At 36.4% G+C, this 13692-nt stretch overlaps 1 protein-coding gene across 1 annotated transcript in view; it reads left to right on the top strand.

Annotated features, from left to right (window-relative positions):
• Positions 1-2686: 2686 nt before the first annotated feature.
• The window catches only part of LOC150087047 (lysine-specific demethylase RAD23A-like), a 186011-nt gene continuing 175005 nt past the window's right edge, over positions 2687-13692 (top strand). The window contains exon 1 of the mRNA XM_090372915.1: positions 2687-2942. Coding sequence (XP_090229041.1) covers positions 2871-2942 — 72 coding nt within the window. The 5' untranslated portion in view covers positions 2687-2870. The remainder of the gene's footprint in view (positions 2943-13692) is intronic.

Below are 13692 nucleotides of genomic sequence, written 5' to 3'. Positions count from 1 at the left end.
TGTCCAAACGATGTCGGTCTCTTGCCAAATCCTGTGGTGGCAACTTTTGCCCATGTCTATTACCACCTATGTCAAAACCAGATGGTTCTATTGCCAATTGAACCAAAGATAAAGCTCACCCTCTAGCATCCTACTTTTCTTCTAACTGGTGTATGGATGATCTTCTTAAACCACCTCGAACCATTCCCAGACTACTCCATTCAATGCCTCCTGTGGCCTTCCGTCGACAGGATGTCTGAAGAATTTTGAACAGTTTTGATACCAAGAAAGCGGTAGGTTCTGATGATATTTTTCCACGTGTTCTTAAAACCAATATTCCTCAACTTAATCCTGTTACGTGCCGCCTTTTTTCCACCTTCTTTTTCCACCGGTGAACAGCAAAACCTTATAAGCTTATATTGACAGTAGAAGGAATTAAATGAATCACATTGGGTTACATGATATCAATAGGTTAACTGTTAATGAACCTGTTCAGGTTGCTGGCAAATTCGATATTTTTCATCTATATCCATACATGAGCAATTCCCCAAGTTTTTGAATGGCAGAAGTTTAACAAATTCCAATGGGGAGCTAAATTACTTTGCGATAACTGGAAGGAAAGTGAAGAGGAACTGTTGAACTCGAACATTAAAATGGCATCTGGGGTAGATGGGATTATCGAACCATATTGAAAGACACTGCAAAGGTTGTAAGAAAGCCTTTAGCTATAATTATCACAGTATCCTTGGATCCATATACTGGAGGTATCCATATACTGGAGATGTGCGAGTGTATCCCCAATTCATAAGTATGGATCAAAAGGCGACATGAGTACCAGTCAGCTTAACATCTGTTCCAGGGAAAATAATGGAGTCAGGTGTTAAAGTGATGTAGGACCATCTGGGGGGGGGGGGGTAGAGAGAGAGAGAGAGAGAGAGAGATTAATTCTTCCGTCAGAGCATGTATGTGTTAATGGGTGGTCGGGTCTATCCAATCTGATAAGTCACTATGAATCAGTGATCAAGGAACTGGATGCAAAACATAATCTTGATATGATATGCTTGGATTTCAGTAATGCTTTTGATACTGTTGCACGTAATAGTACGAAAAGTTGGGGAGGATATGTTCTGTGGTAATGAAATTTTGGATATGGTTTACACATTGCAAGAAGATATTCAGCTCCTTGACAGAACGTGGTCTGGACAACTGTCCACACCGCCTCATACCTAGGCGCATAATGGTCTTTAGCTGCTGTTGCGCCATAAAACCTCCAATAACAACAATAACTCATATCCACCAACTGGACTCTCTCCATCGCTATCTGGCAGAGTAGAGGCAGCGAGATTATACACTAGCTGAACTCTAAGTCTCCTAGGGAGTTACCAATAAGTTCAGTCTGCTGGATTATCAAGCGGCCGGCCTGACAACCCCGTTTTAGTGTAGCCTCGAAATTTAAGGAAGATTGGATCTCGCAATGGTGTCCATCTTAACTTCAAAAAACATCAATCATACTGCACGATGAAAGTGATGGGGGTGATTTGCCAGAGCTTTGCTCTGGAGACTAACCATGGGTTCCACCACTTTAAGCCACCAATAAGGAAAGTGGTGCTATTGCACTTGTTGATGAGATTCAGCTACCACCTAGTATTGCTTGGTAACCAGAGGGCTGCATTTCTTTATGTGGTGTGGGTGGCACATTCGATTCCTGCTATCATTGGTTTGCACCTGGGTTTATTTGCCGTATGCTAGTTGCCGTATTTCAAAACTTGCACATGGGTGTTATACCCAGGGTTACTAACATCCCCATCATCGTGAGATGCAGGCAGGACTTTTTACTGGCACAGAACGACCGGATTTCGTTGAAATTCGGTCGTTGCATTTCGTTGAAATTGAACACCGGAACATCAGTTCTACCAGCGTCTTATACTCCAAATTAGCAGGTCCGGCTTGTTTTTCCTTATAGAATGTCTATGCCAGTCTCAAGGACCATTTTATACTTTTTGGCTATCTTTGAATTTGGTCCAGCGGCGTTCTTAAACACTCTTGATATACACTAGGCACTGGCCCGAATAGATGAACCCCAATTAGGTATTTAAAAAAAAAAAAATTGCATAAATGTGACAGTTGGTTGACCACTTCTGAACATTTCAGAGCTTTGATCCCTGGGTTCCATGCCTTTTTTTTTTCAGTTTTTTTTATCACATATATGTACTACGTCCTCCAACACCTCGTGGAGGCTATGCTATGATGTATCGAGCCCGTATTATACCGTAAAGATATAGGGATCAGATACCAGGCAGTGCGCCTAATTCGAAGGATTGAGACAACAATTTAATTCTAAAATAACGTTAATTTATTTAAATAAATAATTTATCGTCACAACTCTATTACATAATGCACCTAATTAGCAATATTGCAAATAGAAAACACGAAAACATCTAAATGGCACATAATTTCAATTTTGCGGCAGAAAGCATACACTTATTACAGAAGGAAAAAGTTTATCAATCTTACGTGGAAAAATATATAGTACTTTTACTTTATATATACTGTAAAGTATATATTCCGTAGTACTTTTTAATACAACATTCTCTCGTCTTGGAAATGAATATTCACAAACATGAAAATAATAGATGGCGCTATTAAAATGTAGGCTTTATTGGAGTGCACGTTGCGAAGGAGTGATCTATAGTGATACTTCAATTTCGTTTAACTTGTGTTCTGTTTTTTCAAAATAAAAGGAAGGCATCTCATTTTCTTCCGGAGTTGTTACCATTGTTTATTTTTAATTTCTTCACGTCACTTTAATTGTAATTTGATGGCGGACGAGTAGTATTAATAAAAAAAAAAAAAAAAAACTTTTTTTACTCTCTTAATAATTATTAAATCATATGAAGATGTTGGTCACTCTTAAAACGCTTCAGCAGCACACCTTCACCGTAGAAATTGACCCAGTACAAACGGTAATATTTGTTTAAAATTGTATGAAGGATTATTATGAGTTAATTATTTAGTTCTATAATCGAAGAGCTCTTGTTTTTGACATCTGGATTTTTGTAACAAGATAACATTATTTGTGAGGAAACAAATAGTACGTTGCTGTTGTTACGTCGTAAGCGACTTGTTTATGAAGATGTTGCGCCATTATCCATTCTAAAGAAATATATTATGCAGACTTTTTTGAATTACTTGTTTGTGATACATTTATACCAGTATATATATTTTTAAGGAAAATAATTGTGGTATGTAATAGGAAAGCGGACTGAATGTTTGGGATGATTAAGCTGCGATTACCAAAGCTTTCCTAAAGCATGTGCGCATTAGTTATTTGCTAAGTTGACTTTGGCGACCAGCTTCTTGTAAATCTGGGCCAGTTCTACAGTTGGCTTTCCGAATTCAAAAATTAATGTTAGGGATATTCAACCCTTTATGCTGAGACTGAGGGGGAAATACCCATTATTTAGATTCGGGTACATTTCAGTTGTGGGATCTGGTACGTGCCCCCCCACAACAATCGGCCCTGGTGTAAATAATTAATTTGCACCAGGGCTGATCGTTTTTCATCTTTAGTGTTTAAAATATTTTTTCCTACATAATGAAAATAATTTACAATCATTTTTATGTCATTTGTCATCATTCTTTCCCAGTCCTGCCATCTTTTTATGAAAGATTTTATAGTAGTTGATGTTCATTTATTGCAATTTTTATTCCAAGTCGTTATTAAGAAGGAAATGTATAACTGTTTATTATTATTCAGGCTCACTGATTTATAAAAGATGAATGAAATAATTTGATGCTGTGTATATTGTCTACATGCCATGAAAGTAATTGTTTACTTGGCAATGTGGGTGTGTTATATATATATGAAATGTAATATTATTATTATTAGCCATATGGTGCAAGGAAGCCTGAGGCTTCTGCTGCAGTAGCCAAAAAAAGTTTTTTTCAAATTACCCTGAGAGAGAGAGAGAGAGAGAAGAATGATATCCAGCTCAGGACTCTGGATATGCCAAGCCCATACTCACCAGATGGCAGCCCCTTGGATATACTTTTTTGCCCCATATGGTGCAAGGAAGCCTGCAACTTATACTACACCACCCAAAAAAAAAAAATTTCTGAGTTACCCTGAGAGAGATAGAATTAGAAATGAGTCACAAAGAAAGAGAAGAACGATGATATCCAGCTCAGGACCCTGGGTGTGCCAAACCCATACTCACCATATGTGAGCCCCTGGGTAATTAACTTTAAAGAATAACTTCCCCCATGCCCTGTTTAACTTTCTCCATAAAGAAAAGATATTTATTTGTTAGTTATCCGATCTTATTTTTGCCGAAATGTGCTTTTACTGATGCTGATAGGTTCCATTGACTATTCCACATAGTTATTTGAAGGCAACATTTTTCATGCAGACATGGCATTTTAATAATGAAAATTATTCATAATAAACAGGCAGCATTTATCAAAGTGAAAATTCAGATATTTTTAATATGTAAGGCATTGTAGCATGCATAGATTAATATGATTTTATTTTGATTCATTTCATTTAGTGCATTTCTTAGGTTTGTGGAGATTCTAGTTTAAAGGCATGAAGAATTAGTAATAAATAAAAATAGATCCTACTTTACTTTATTAAAACATAGGAAAATAAGTATTATTTCACTTTAATAACAACTCAGCTTGAAACAGAAACATGTCACAACACTATAAACGTATACTAAATAAAGTAAAGTGGATAAATACACACTTTATCTATTGAATGCATCATAAACTAACAAAGGTTTAAATTAAAGTAATAGTGACTGCTATAAGCAAAAAATCATTAAGCTCTATAAGTGTGTTCTAACCAGAACTGACAAAAATGAAGTACCTTAATTAGTCTGTAATCTTAATGCTTCTGTTAATATGTAATTAATATTCCCTCAGATATTAATGAAAAGGCAAGAACTGAATGCAATTATTTTTCTCTTTCATCATAAAGTGCATTGAAGGAATGCATCTTACTTGGCATATATAAACAAACAGTAGATCTATATAATATCGGTGTAGATACACCATAGACAACTCTTAGAGAAAAAACTACGATAGTAGTGTAAAGGGCATCATTTCATCTGTATCTCATATTGTGCTCATGCTTCGCAAAGAGTTAACATGTATTGCACTACCTCAAATAAGTAATGCTTCACTAATACAGAAGACTATTGTTACTTATTGTCGGTGGGCACCACCACCCAGACAGCACCGTTTCAAAGCTTGTTTGTATATGTATGGGATAATAACTCTACTATCCACTTGTCCCTATTAGACTTAGAAAAGCAAAAAGTAGAGGGAAAGTTATAGTAGGAGAGGAAGAAGAAAATAAACGGTGTAGAAGAATGAAAGGGACAGTAACTCCTTCAACTGACTTCAGTGAGTGGGCAGGTACCCTGGTATTGCAAACATGACAACCCAGTTGTGAAGTTTATCCCACAATATGAGAGATGCCAGAAGGTGTACGCAATAATATTAAAATGAAACTAAATGCTACTAGGCATAATATTTTAAGAGTTTAAGATTATCTATATGATATTGGTGTACATACACCATAGACAACTCTTAAAGAAAAAGCTATGATAGTGTAAAGGGCATCATTTCATCTGTATCCCCTGTTGTGCTCATCCTTCACAACGAGTTACCATGTATTGCACTACCTCTAATAGAGACTATTGTTACCTATTCTTGGTGGGCACCACCACCCATATGGCACCATTTGAAGACTAGTCGGCCTTTCATCGGTCGGTCGGTCGGTGGGCAGGTACCCTGATATTGCAATCATGACAGTCCAGTTGTGAAGTTAATTCCACAATATGAGAGATGCCAAAAGGTGTACTTTATAATACTATAATAAATATAAATGCAACAAGGCATAATACTATAAGAGCTTAAAATTATCTATTAAATATTGGTGTAGATACACCATAGATAGCTCTTAAACGAAAACTGCATTCGTAGTGTAATGGCATCGTTTAGTTGTATCTCATATTTCGATTATCCTTCACAACAAGTTACCATATATTGCACCAGGGCCGGATTAAGGATGAAATAGGCCCACAGCCATATTTAAACTTGAGGCCCCCTTAATATATATCTATATATATATATTATTTTAATTGCTTAGATGAATTAAACTTTAGTGTCTATTTTCCATTGGGTATTAGGGTGTATCCTGAACTCTATATATATATATATATATATATATAGTGTGTGTGTGTGTATATCATACACTTAGATATAAATACAAATAATGCATAGGTTTTTATATTTATACTGTGAATAATAATTTCTTGATAAAAATGTAAACTAAGAGGTCAGAAATGTTTGTGTTTTGTCTTGAAGAATGAAGTAATAATAAAAACAAAATAAGTTAATAGAAACTTTTAACTTATTTATTGTACAATAAAAGGTATAAGAATAAAATTTAAACTCTTAAAATTAAGTTTAAGAATGCTTTTTATATTACACATTTTCATGATTTATTATTATTATTATTATTATTATTATTAGAAAGTTTTATCACTACTTTGGAAAATGTTTACACTGAAAATGATGCCCCTCTCCAGGTGAGGCTCCCAGCCATGGCAGGTTTGGCTGTAGTGTTAATGTGGCCCTGTATTATTATTATTGTTGTTGCTCTTATATTATTTCTCCCTGATTGGGGGGTTGCACTCCGTGACGGGTACTGCTACCAAGTACACAGGGTGGTTGTAATGTCTGGTGTTACTGTCGGTCGAGGAAATCTCTGACTATCCTACAGGTGTTCGGGATTGCGACTTTCTGGAGTTCCTTGCATGTGTTCTCTGCGAGACCTATTGCAGCTAGGCTGCTATGCAGAGTCTTTCGTACCATACCGGTGGTTGACACGATGATTGGGATGGTTAATACTTCTTGCATATGCCTCATGTCTCAGGTTCGTGTACTTCCTAATTTTTTCCTCATAGGTTTTCTGGAAATTGCTAGTGTTCGACGCCGCTATGTCACTCAGGTAGGTAGTCTTTTCCATCTTGTCCACAAGGAATATGTCCGGTCTGTTGTGCGGGATGGTCTTATCCGTTATTATGGCATGATCCCAGTACAGCTTGGGGTTCGGGTCTCTAGTACTGCCTGGGGTTCGTACTTGTAGTATCGTACACTTTCTTTGGTCAACTGGTATTTCCTTGCTACCTTCTGATGTATTATCCTGGCTACCTGGTTTTGTCTACGAGTGTACTCAGTCTTGGTAATCACCTTGCACCCAGCAATGATGTTTGGGATCGTTTCTGAGGCCAGGTGGCATCGTCACCATGTGTCATCTGATGTTCTGGGCTCCTTTGCGATGTATTTTCTATAGTTTCTGGTGTTATTACCTGGTCTTGGATGGCCAGCAAGAATCCTTCAGTCTCAGAGGACGTGCATCCCACTTTTGAGCCATTCATTGGAAGCAATGGTGTCGATGTGATCTTGATGGAGGTCATTGTAGTGTCTGCCATGGAGTGTCTTCTTTGCCCATCTTTCTAACTTCGTTTCTTTTACTGTCTGGGCGGGAGGGGTTTCCTCGCTTAGGTTGATTGGGGTATACCACTTATCTATCTTCCTTATGGAGTGGCGCTGTGTTGTTCTTGAAGTAATCCTTCAGTTTAACTATCGCTGTTTTCTGTTGTTCTATCAGGTCCCTTCCTCCCTCTTTCCGAGGTATTGTTATTCTCTCCACTGCTGACTTCGGGTGGTGTTGGCAACTCTTGGTCATTATTGTCCTTGTCTTTCGCATGATATCTTCTAGCTCGGTGTTAGTGCAGTCTATGACCCCGAATGTGTATGTTAGCACTGGAGCTGCATAGGTGTTTTTGGCTTTAACTGTGCTCCCTCCATTCAATTTTGCTTTCAGCAGGCTTCTGAGTCTGATGATATTTTTCGGTCAGGCACTTTTTGATTTCTTTGTGCTTTAACTGCTCAGCCTTCATCATCCCTAGGTATTTGTAGGTCTCTCCTTCTGTCATAGCTTCGATCTCTTTACCAGTCAGCAGCTGGTAGTTTCAGCCAATTAATTTTTCCTGGTGCAGTGTGCCGGTCTTGCATTTTTCTAGACCAAATTCCATCCTGATGTCCTTGCTGAATTCTTCAGTGATCCGGAGTAGTTGCTGGAGTTGCTTTTCGTTTGCCACTTAGAGCTTGATGTCATCCATGTATATCAGGTGGGTGAGGGTGTTCAGGTTCTTTCTTCCTTCTTTGAGGTTATATCCATACTTGCTGCCGTTGAGCATGATGGATAGCAGTTTGAGTGCTAGACAGAACCATAGTGGGCTCAGAGCATCTCCCTGAAAGATTTCCTCTTCTAATGGGGATTAGCCTGGTTGTGATGTTCTCGACCTTAATGGTGGTACTCCATTTTGCCATTGTTGCTCCTAGGAAGTTTGTCACTATCGGATTGATCTTGTAGATCTTCATGGTCTCTATTAGACAGCTGTGAGGTACGGAGTCGAAGGCCTTGCGGTAATCGATGTAGGCCGTGTATAGGTTGTGGTGCTTCTTGAAGGCTTGCTCCATAACTGCGGCATCTATGGTTAATTGCTTCTTGCATCCTTTCTGCTGTTCGGCCATTATATTCTGACTTTCTAAGTGGTCTGATATCTTCTTAGTTATTCAGCAGGTCAGGATCTTGTACATCATTGGGAGGCATGTAATTGGCCTGTATTTCGCCGGGTTTCTTGTATCTTCATCTTTAGGCTTCAGATATGTGACTCCTTCAGTGAGAAACTTCAGGATTGTCTCTGGGTTGCTTATCATTCGAGTGAACTGCTCTGCTAGGTGCTTGTGTGTGTGCAGGTGAGCTTCTTGTACCAGTAGTTGTGGATGTTATCAATTCCTGGGGTTTGCCAGTTGTGGGTGTTCCTGATCGACTGTTTTATTATTATTATTCATATGGTGCAAGGAAGCCTGAGGCTTTTGTTACACCACCCAAAAAAATTTTTTTTCTGAATTACCCTGTGTGCGTGTGTGAGAGAGAGAGAGTACAAGAGTCAGAAATAGAAGGGAATCAAGAAGAAGGATGAAATCCTGAGCTGGATATCATTCTCTTTCTTGGTGATTCCCTTCTACTTCTGACTCTTGTTCTCTCTCTCTCTCTCTCTCTCTCTCTCTCTCTCTCTCTCTCACACACACACACAAGGTAACTCAAAAACTTTTTTTTTTGGGTGGTGCAGCAAAAGCCTCAGCCTTCCTTGTGCTATATGGCTAATAATAATAGTATAGGGCTTTACCCAAAGAGAGGCCTCATTTTCAGTGTAAATATTTTCCAAAGTAGTGATATTGCACTACCTCGATTAAGTAACGCTTCACTAATAGAGAAGACTATCGTTACTTATTCTCAGTGGATGCCACCACCCAGATGGTATTGTTTCAAAGCTTTTTGATGAAGTGTTACTTATTTGAGGTATTGCAATACATGGTAACTCGTTGTGAAGGATAATTACAATATGAGATAGATGAAATGATGCTCTTTACACTACTATCGTAGTTTTTACTTTAAGTGTTGTCTATGGTGTATCGACACTGATATTATATAAATAATCTTAAACTCTTAAAATATTATGCCTAGTAGCATTTAGTTTCATTTTAATAATATCACGTAATAATATTACACTGTGGGATAAACTTCACAACTGGGTTGTCATGTATGCAATACCAGGTTACCTGCCCACCCACCGATGAAAGGCCAACAAGCTTTGAAATATGCCGTCTGGGTGGTGGTGGTGCCCACCAAGGATAAGTAACAATAGTCTTCTCTATTAGTGAAGCATTACTTATTCAAGGTAGTGCAGTACATGGTAACTCGTGAAGGATGAGCAAAATATTAGATACAGATGAAATGATGTCCTTTACACTGGTGCCTCCGTAGCCAGGTGGGCAGAAGCAGCAGTGCGTGGCACATGCTTCTTGATTAGACCTGGGTTCGAGCCCATGACCACCAAATATGGAGGATGCAGAAAGGTCAGGAAATGACTACCACATATCCCTGGAGCAATATGGCCTTAGTTGCTAATGCTTCTAAAAACCAAACAACAAAGCCTTTTACACTACTATCGTTTTTTCTTTAAGAGTTGTCTATGGTGTATCTACACCGATATTATATAGATAATCTTAAAATATTATGTCTAGTAGCATTAGCATTTAGTTTCATTTTTATAAATAAACCATAAATTACTGTTCAGATTTATCTGTATATAGAATTTCTAAATACTTTTTATAAAGCATAAATTCCATGGAAGTTAACTGAGGATTCTTGACTAAAATATTAAAAGTGTAATTGTATTATAGTGAAAGTATTAAACATCCTTTCTCCATTGTTAATTCAGTTTTTACTTCATCAATAAAACAACTTTTTTTTTTTTTTTTTAAATACACATAATAGTTCACACGTTATATGCAAAATGTGTTGTGACTGTTTATGTCAACAATTGCTCACTGAAAACAGCTGATAGCTGTAAATCAAAATAATATAAAGTTAAAAAATAATATATTTAAACAGGGAATGTTTCTTCAATAAGTAAAGTTTTCATAAAACATAAATATTATTTATGAAATGTCTTAATCAAATGCCAGAAAATGAAAAATTTGAACAGAGATATGGAATTATGAAATTAAAAGGAATTCATTCAGTTCTTGCCTTTTCATTAATATCTGAGGAAAAATTAATTACATATTAATAGAAACATTCTACAGACTAATTAAGGACTCAACTGAAGAAGGCTGCCTCCCAGCCGAAAGCTTATTAATTGTAATTCTAGTTTAGTTTGCTCTGAGATACAAAATAAAAATTTTCGTAATGAATCCAGAGCACGTAGGCCTTTTTTACTATGTTCGGACTACACTTATAGGGTTTAATGATTTCTTGCTTATAGCAATCACTATTACTTTGATTTAAACCTTTGTTAGTTTATGATGCTTTCAGTAAATAAATTAAAAGTGTCTGTGTTTATCCACTTTACTTTATCTAGTATACGTTTATAGCAGGGGTTCTCAATGAGGACAAAAATTGGTTTTTGGGGGCAAAAAAAATCATGGATATTCCAATGATTTGTGACCCTCCAAAGTTCAACCCTACCCAACGACATCTTATTCCTTAATATTTAATTTCTTTTATTGGGTTTTCTTTTCTCCTGAGACAGCTGATTTTTAACATTGATATATTATATTAGGAGTGAGTGAGAAATTTTGATAAAAGGAAGATAGTGCATGATTTAATTCAACCACCTTTGCTTTTCATAGGCATTATATGTCTGAGTTCTTCCAGAGGTAATGGCTCCACAATCCTTGGTGTTTGGGCCTTTCTGCCAGCTGCGACCTTAGCCGGTGTGGTTTATTTATTTATTCTTTTGTTTCATTGGTCAATATACGAGGCATGGATGGGAATAAGGAAATGTTTCTCTATTGTTTCTGCTTTCTAAGTGACAATTAGTATTGATTTATTGTTTCTTTGTGGAAGTTGTTTATTTTTGATCCACAGTACTTTTGTGAGTGACATGGGCTATTGAGAGTTAAATAAAAATAGTTTATATTTTATTATTTAATTCTTTATAGTTATTCACCCCATCATCAATCATGTTAAGTGCTGAAAAGAAAAAGTGCAACAGTATCTGGATGAATATCTGGCTTATGGTTTTATTGAAAGTCCATTTGACTCAAGACAGCCCATGCGCCTTATGTGTAATAGTTTTTTCAAATAAGACTATGAAACTATAAAGACTTTTAGATCACTTAAAAAGGAAACATCCTGATAACATTGGTAAAGATATTGAATATTTTAAAAATTTTAAGCAGAATTTTGAGCAATGTAACATTGTTACTTCCTTATTTAAGAACACACAAAGAAATGACGATGGAATGATTGCATCTTACAAAATTGCAGAAATCATTGCAAAAACTTCTAGTGCTGTGACTGTTATACAACCTGCATTAGAGACTGTAGTTTCAACAGTGATGCATCAAAATCCTTCCAGTATTTTGAAAGCATTTCTGTTGAGCAACAATTCAATTCAAAGACGAATTGATGAGATGTCAGTTAACATTAAAGAGCAGCTAATTGGTAAACTAAAAACGAGAAAACTTTCTATTCAGATTGATGAATCCACAGTTACTGACAATCAGACCCAAGAGGGTCTGATTGTCAGTAAATTGCAAGAAGAGATGTTGTTTATAAAATCTGTAGTGACTGTACTGCAGTATCCATTTTTGCTGCTGTAAAAACATGGTTTGATGGAAAAACAAGTATCGTTGGAAAATTTAGTATCCTGTACCACTGTTGGTTCTACCTCCATGTTTGGAAGACAAAAGTTTAATAACCCACCTAAAGGAAGTATGCCCTGAAGTACTTGCAATACACTGCATTGTGCACCAACATCATCTGGTTGCAAAAAATATTAATCCAGTTCTTTATCAATCTGTCAGTCTCTCAGTATAGTTTTAAAACCATCAATAAAATAGTCACATAGCACATATGATCACTTTTTCAGAAAATTTTGTGTATATGAGGCTTATTTTACATACAGAAGTCAGATGGCTTTCTAAAGGAAACCGTCTAACAAGATTTGTAAACATTTCTGATACCATAATTAGTTTTTTAGAAAGAGAAGAAGAGACAGATTTAGCAAAGGAGATCAGCAAACACAAAACAACATATACTATATGGCTTGAATTTTTCGAAAACTTAATGAAGTATCACTTTAACTTTGAGAGAAATTAATTATGGTTATAGAGTGCAAACACATATTAAAAGCCTTCACTGGAAATATTTGAAAACAATTTCATGCTATGCAAGTGTTAGCTGAAATTAATGACTCTCACTAAGAATGAACTTTAGAATTTTTCAGATCATTTATCTTCTTTAAAAGGTGAAATGAAAAATAGATTTTCTTTTGAAGTGAAGCCATGGATGAGATGCTGCATCTGCTAGTGAAGAAATTCAAGGACTTAGAATTAAAATGTAATGAAAATGCAAATATAAATTCGAAAAAGGTAGAATGGTTGAGTTGCACAGATAAAAAACAACTAAACTTCTTTATCCAACAATGTGGTTTAAAATGACCAAAGTACTTCTTTGTTTTTCAATGTCTTATTTGGTTGAAAGTGGTTTTAGTTCAGTAAATAAAATATTAACAAAGGAAAGAAACAGAATTGATATATGTTCAAGAGAAGACATTAGAATTAAACTTATAAATATCATACCGAAAGTTGAACTTTTAGCTAAGAAGCATCAGGCTCAGTGATCCCATTAAATAAAAAGAGTAAGTATAAAGTATTTTCTTGTTTAAAATTTTATGGGGGGGGGATTAGGAAAAAAATAATCTAAAAAAGCCCATTGGGGGGGGCGATAATTTAAAAAAAAAGGTTGAGAAACCTTTTTTTTTTTTATTTGGTTTTTAGGAGCATTAGCAACTAAGGCCATATTGCTCCGGGGATATGTGGTGGTCATTCCCTGACCTTTCCGCATCCTCCGTATGTGGTGGCTCACCGGCTCGAACCCCTGTCTAATCAAGAAGCATGTGCTATGCACTGCTGCTCCTGCCCACCTGGCTACGGAGGCACCTCGGTTTATAGCTATGACATCTTTCTCACAAGTGTTGTATAAATTGGAACAATGTGGAATTAGAGTGAAGTTACCATTATGTATATATGATGAGTTGAGTTTAGTGGTAAAAGACAAAT

Source organism: Mastigoproctus giganteus, chromosome 4 (genome assembly GCF_048544385.1).
Source record: "Mastigoproctus giganteus isolate SK-2022 chromosome 4, ASM4854438v1, whole genome shotgun sequence".
Lineage (NCBI taxonomy): Eukaryota > Metazoa > Arthropoda > Arachnida > Uropygi > Thelyphonidae > Mastigoproctus > Mastigoproctus giganteus.
Note: the sequence above shows the minus strand (reverse complement) of the source record. Positions and strands in the feature narration are given on the sequence as shown.